General features: G+C 35.5%; 1 protein-coding gene and 1 non-coding gene across 2 annotated transcripts in view; both read right to left on the bottom strand.

Moving 5' to 3' along the window:
- The window catches only part of LOC111814390 (uncharacterized protein KIAA0825-like), an 82746-nt gene extending 80286 nt beyond the window's left edge, over positions 1 to 2460 (bottom strand). The window contains exon 1 of the mRNA XM_023707686.1: positions 2210 to 2460. Within this exon, the coding sequence (XP_023563454.1) occupies positions 2210 to 2460 (251 nt within the window). The remainder of the gene's footprint in view (positions 1 to 2209) is intronic.
- Positions 2461 to 5814: 3354 nt separating this feature from the next.
- Positions 5815 to 5977, bottom strand: LOC111814783. Its single transcript, XR_002819674.1, has one exon. It is a non-coding gene; the product is annotated as a U1 spliceosomal RNA (small nuclear RNA).
- Positions 5978 to 6319: the final 342 nt, after the last annotated feature.

Here is a 6319-nt window from a genome sequence, read left to right as displayed (position 1 = left end):
ACATGTATATAGTTTGTGCTTATATTGCTTGATCAGTTTTTCATGTCTAGGTCTTATAATTTGAACAACTACTATGAAGATAGTAATATGCAATATAGTAACTATTTTTAGTCTATCTTGTTTTGAAAATTTATATCATTGTTTTATTTTTTTTTCCTTTTAAAATAAAAACATGGGCTTAATGAAACAAGGTAGGCAATAAGTGATCAGATGAGGCTTAAATATACTCATAAGAATGAGAAGAGAAAAAGACAGAATAATGAATAAAGTCCCTGAACAAAAAATATTTATCAAACACAGATGGAAACATACAACAGGAGAAACCCTGCAAAGATAGCCATAACTGATACCTTTGGAAAAATACAAGGCATTTTGGTATTGTTATCGCTTAACATTTTCATTTGATCTCATTATACTCCAACTTATACAGTACCGCAACACTGCAGCTCAAATTAAGTTATTTTTGCTTTTAAGCAGAAGGAGAGTTCTGATGTCTAATTTATTTCAGGTTTTTAAAAACTGTTTTCCCTACATACAAATTCAATATTTAAAAAATATTATCCTAACAGCCTTCGTATGTTAGTAACGCCAAGCTCATGTTTTTAATTAGCCAGAAAGCAGGTAGGCAGTAAAACATATTTGTGTAAAAAGGAGGGATAGTAAACTTAACTTCACACCTCATAAAAAGCTTTGTAGTCATCCCAGTGGTGGCTCTCCGCATCCTGTAAAATGCTTGTAGCACAAACTCTGATGCAGTAGTCCGTAACTTGAAACTGTAGTGTGTTGATGAATTCCTGATATCGTTGGACAGGCCCCAGGAATATGGGTCTGTTCAGAAGGAATGATCAAAGAAACAGAGATTTAAGGCCTGTGCGGTAGGAGGTAACAATCTCCAGTACTACAAATGGTTTTGATTATTAGATATCAATCATTCATTTCCTCCTAGTGCTAAAGCCCACATCCACATTCACTTTCCAAAAAGAAAGCAGAGGCAAAAAAAAAAAAAGCCGGTCTTTGTTTTGCAAGTCCTTTGAAAACGTACATCTGCTGTTCTACAAATATGCACTTCAACTTGAGAAAAACTGCATTCCTGATACATCATTCAAAACTAAAAGTATTTTTTAAACCAGTTATTAGAGATTGGTGCATTACGTAGGCATTAGGTTGTCGTTATTACCAGAGAACAGCATACACTTGTCAGAACCAACCTCTAGCAAGCTATCACACATGCCGCAAACACGCTCCTTTTATTTAAGGAATTGTAATTTTGTAGATGCCAATTATCGCATAAACTGTTTTTAAAAATTCCACAGAAATAAAGTGATTTCTGGCACATTTTGTTTATAAATTCTAGTATGACTCACAACATCTAACTACTTAGGAGAATTAAAGAAATATCACAGCTAGTTCGCACAGCAAGCCAAATTCATTTTTATCTTCAGCTATTTATAGTCCACTGCTTTCTTTCATAACTAAGAGGCTATGAAATCTGAATAAGGAATATAGAATAGATTCTTGGGGGTCACCCTGGACTGTAAGGTCCACACATTCCCTTGGCAAATGGTCATAGGAAGTTCTGGGAGTGTGTGATAATACCTAGGGTAATTTTTATCTCTGTACTGAAAACATAATGTAATTTTAGACACCATATGTGACAGTTAAGATAGGTAGGTGCTTCCTCTTCGAATATCATGGACAGACTATTATTAAGTAGGTGCCCAACCAATATGTTTACCCTGGTCATTAAAATGCATAAAAAAACATTTATTTATGTCACAGGAGTTCCTAACAGCTTGCAGGATTATCAACAGAAGAGATAATTTACAACTCCTTTGGAAATACTTCACTTTCTATCTGGGACAAAAACAAGTTCATTTTGCTATTTTTTTCAGTGTGGTCAGTATAATGGGCCTTACGAATGGAAGGGCTTCTCCTCATCACGTGCTAACAACATGCAGGAGATAGCTGCTCTTCTGCATGTACCTGCATACAGACATCCTTTCTAACTGTCTCTGTGTGTAGTGTGGTTTAATATACCTCGGTCTCCACCTTTTTGACATTTGCTAGTCAAGACAAACAAAAATAATTTGCCACACTAATTATTATTTTTTCCTTCTCAAATATTATCATCAAAACTTCACCCTGGTGATATCTAAAGATTACATGTTTCTTTAAGCATGGCCATCAACTTAATTTAAATGACACTCACTTCTGCGTAGCTCCTTTCACCAAATTATCGTACTGTGTGAAGCGCTGGAAGACATACACGGCTGAGGAGAGGACTGTGTGCAGGTTCTGCAGGGGTGCTCTGGAAGGAACCTCCTTGCTTCTCTGCTGCAGTCTTTCCAGGACAGCTGTTGCCACTTTATAACAGGCCTCCACCAAGTTTGCTCTAATTTCCTGAAAAGAATCATCTCTGCATGCCAGAGCCAGGGGAAGCATTGTGTCAAGTTTTTCCATGATGTCAGAACAAAACTAGGGAGAAATAAATGTGGCACTGAGTTATTTGTATTCTGACAGCACCGTGTAATTTATGTACAAAAGAGCCAAATTCCTAAATAATGAATTTGGCATCAAACATAAATACAGTGACGCAGCTTTATAATAATCAATTTCTCAGTTGCAGAAAGTTAAATGTTTCATGTCAAATAAGGAAATACCAAAATGATGCTTCTCTATATGTAACCTTCAAACTTTATTCTTCCCAGACAGACATTATGGAAAACTCATGACCCAGCTTCACTCAACAAATACCTTTATAGGCAGTTAATAAAACTTGGAAATGTGCCCTTGATATCATTGACATTATTTTTGAAATCATCCTCATCTCATTTTGCTAAATTTCCAAGGAAGATATTTCAAATCAAACACCACATATAAATATCAGTTTAACCTAAATAACTAAGAAGCAACAGAAACAACCTCATGGCACTTTCACGTTGGTGAAGGGTCAGTAACTTTCAGAAGGAATGCGTCTTCATGTTTTACTCTGTCTCTCCTTTCTCTAAGGGTGGTGGGAGGAGAGGGGATGGCAAGGTGAAGCCAGAAGAGCTCCCCAGGGAATGTTCTGGGACCTTAACTTGCTGAAGTCATGCTAGACTTATTGTTGAACAACTATATTTAGCTATATTGACACTACTGACATGGAAGGTCCATTTAGGTCTAAATAAAGATATTTTAATTACCCTAACCAAGAAAAGACAATTAGCTTTTTGAAACTCTACATTTCTCCTAGAGTCATGCAAAGTTATAATCAGAGCAGCTATCCATCTCCCCCTCAGTCCCACAGGCCCTCTGACATTGCTGCAGATTACCAGGGCAAAAAGTGAGCAAGAAGTATAAGTTCTTTCTAGTAGCAGTAGCCCATGGGCAGCAGAGAATAAAACTGTCCTGGATCAGGTCTTTGCCAAGAGACTCCACCACTGATCTATAGGTTCCTCTTCTAAGGCCTTATATTTAAAAGAAAAAAAAATGAAAAGAAACACCATTCTACTTAGCAGCTTGACAGGATTTCAGCTGGTACTTGCCTTTGCAATTTTCTTCGGTTGCTCATCCTCAGGAAACATGTGACTGTCTTTCCAGATTTGTTGCACATGTATATGGCTCAAAGCATAGCTCACAGCTGAAGACCTTTCATTCTGCTCCTGTTGGAGAATTTTTGTGGAAAAATCTTCAACTGTAGCAGTTATGCAATGTGCTATAGGAAGAGACACCTCTTTAAATGCATTTCTCCAGCCAAAATCCAATAAAGTAGCCTGAAATAACAAATTTATATGAAGTCATATTAATCGTAACTTAGTAACAAATATTTCTATAGATACAAAATTACCGCTTTCATTCAGCACACTGCATATAGGTGTTCTCTGATATATTATAAAAACTATTCTTACAACCTGAAAAATATTGCCTAGTGAATACAGCAATATACAAAACATGTGTATTCTTTACACACAGTAGTATACTGACATTTCATTTTAATTCATCAGTGGACTTAATCAAAAACTTTCTTTCAAATTTAATCTCTTAAATAAAGTTCAATAAAACCATCTTTATGAGAACCAAAAGGTACACTTATAATTTATCACAGAGAGCAACCTTTAAATTCAATATATTTAATAAAGTCTAAATTAGATTTTTATAGTCTTTTTATAGTTTATTGTTAACAAGTATTGCAACATGAGACAGCATTCAACATTCAATCTTTGATTTCTTTTTTAATCTCAAAATCCAGCAGGCCAAAAAATAGCAAGCAGAAATAAACTTCTCACAGAAAACACACCACGGTACCTTTCTGGATTTTTACTTGCTTAGAATTTTATTTAGTCTCTCCGCCCATGAAGTTGTAAGCACTGCTACATTTTTTCCAGGAAATGGATAAAACAATCAGCACTGCGCTGTCTGTAGGAGTAGCAAGAGTTGAGGGGTGGAGGCTGATGTTGGCATATTTTTTGTGTTGCTTTTCTTTTTTTTCCCCCTTGGTCTATGTCTCATACAGCTATACAATTTATAAATGCTTGTTTCCTAAGTGTCCTAATGTTCTTGAAAGTACTGAAAACTTACAAGTACTACCCAAATCCTTTGCTAAGTGACTCTGTGTTTTAATGTAAACTTACTGAAGCTAAGACTTCATCAACTTCAAATTCAGAAGACTGAATTATTTTTCTTGATACCAGGTTTTTTTGTTAAACAAACTAGGAGAGGAGTTAAAGGATTTCCATGGTCCACTTTTAAAATAAAATTACTGAAATTATGAGCATTAGTCTAATTTTTGTATGCACACTCTATTCAGAATTAACTTAATGCTCTTTATATATGCTGTACAAAATAATGAAGGTGATTCATTTCTTAGAGTTAACATTGTACAAATCCATGACTCTATAATCAGAAAAAGTAGCTCTTATGCGTATTACAGTCATAATAGAATAAAATGGAACTTGCCTATCTAAAGTCTAGTTGAACCTTTAAAGCCACAGGGCCTTAAACAAATCTTTTGCATCTTACATTTGCATAAAATTAACCAATAAGTGAATATATTAAGTGTACATACTCTTCTTTCTCATAAGTGGCACTCCAGAAGTAGGATGGTAATAGCTCTGTGCCATGATAGTAATTCCTTGAGATGTACTTATGAGAAGAGTGTAAAAAGGAGCCCACTTCCATGAAGATACGGAGGTTTTTGTTTCCTAATTAGGGCATATCTATCATTGGCACCACTCATTCATTCAATCAATAAAATGTTTTCTGGTAAAAAGCATTTTAATTACAGGAGTGGCACTGAAAGGTTTTTCTTTATTTTAATATAGTGAAGATTATCTTTACCTATAATAATCCATGTGTAATTATAATAGTTGTCTAAATTCTCTTTTCAAAACATGTAAAAGTAAACACATTAATTGCTGTTCTTTTTCTTTTTTTTTTTTTTTTTCGGAACCGGGGATTGAACTCAGGTCCTTGTGCTTGCCAGACAAGCACTTATTCTACTGAGCTATCTCCCTGGCCCTATTAATTGCTGTTCTTAAGTGCAAAATTGTAAACCTTTACTTACTGAAACTTTCTTCTAAAAGTCTATTTTCTCATGAAAAATTGCTTACTTCTACTATTCCCAGTCAATATTAGTCATCTTACATATTCCAGTTAAAATAGAGAACACTTAATGCTCAATCCAAGAAAAACAAGGGACTCATATGTCACTGTCTTCTGGGCACAAAGCAGCTATTTGCTGAATCTCTTATCTTCTATTACCTAATACTAATTTCTTAGTATTCCTTTTGATTTTGGTTAATGTACAATGTATAATTATAAATTCCCCCCCCCCAGGATAAAGTGTGAGCGCAGTCCCCCACTGCCACAAATTGTGCAGACGAGTTTCTCACATTTGGGGAAACTGCAGGGGTCAGCACATCCACAGTGCAAGGGCTACACCTCACCCTGGAAAACCACCTTCACTGTCATGGTATCTCCCCTGCCAGGGAAATATATAATTCTGAATTTTCTCATTCCTCTTATTGCTGTCTAGGCTGACATTATGGTAAAACTATATATTAATTTCCTTTTAAAATACTGTACGGGTCAGTATTCCTTAAGAAAACAGAAACCACTCAAGGTATTTCAAAAGAAAGATTGTAATGTAGGTTATTGGCTATACAGGCAACAGAAGATTTGAGAAAAAAAAATGTATGCTTTGAAGCACAACAGATATTGATGCAAAGGGAAACTATAGCCACCTATATGGCTGGAGGAGCACAGGAAGGGGGATGTGCTATGAGAGGCTACAACCTAAAGAGAACTTGTAGAATATAAACCCAAGGAAGACCAGCTG

The sequence above is a fragment of the Octodon degus genome, unplaced genomic scaffold (genome assembly GCF_000260255.1).
Source record: "Octodon degus isolate 3935 unplaced genomic scaffold, OctDeg1.0 scaffold00009, whole genome shotgun sequence".
NCBI lineage: Eukaryota > Metazoa > Chordata > Mammalia > Rodentia > Octodontidae > Octodon > Octodon degus.
Note: the sequence above shows the minus strand (reverse complement) of the source record. Positions and strands in the feature narration are given on the sequence as shown.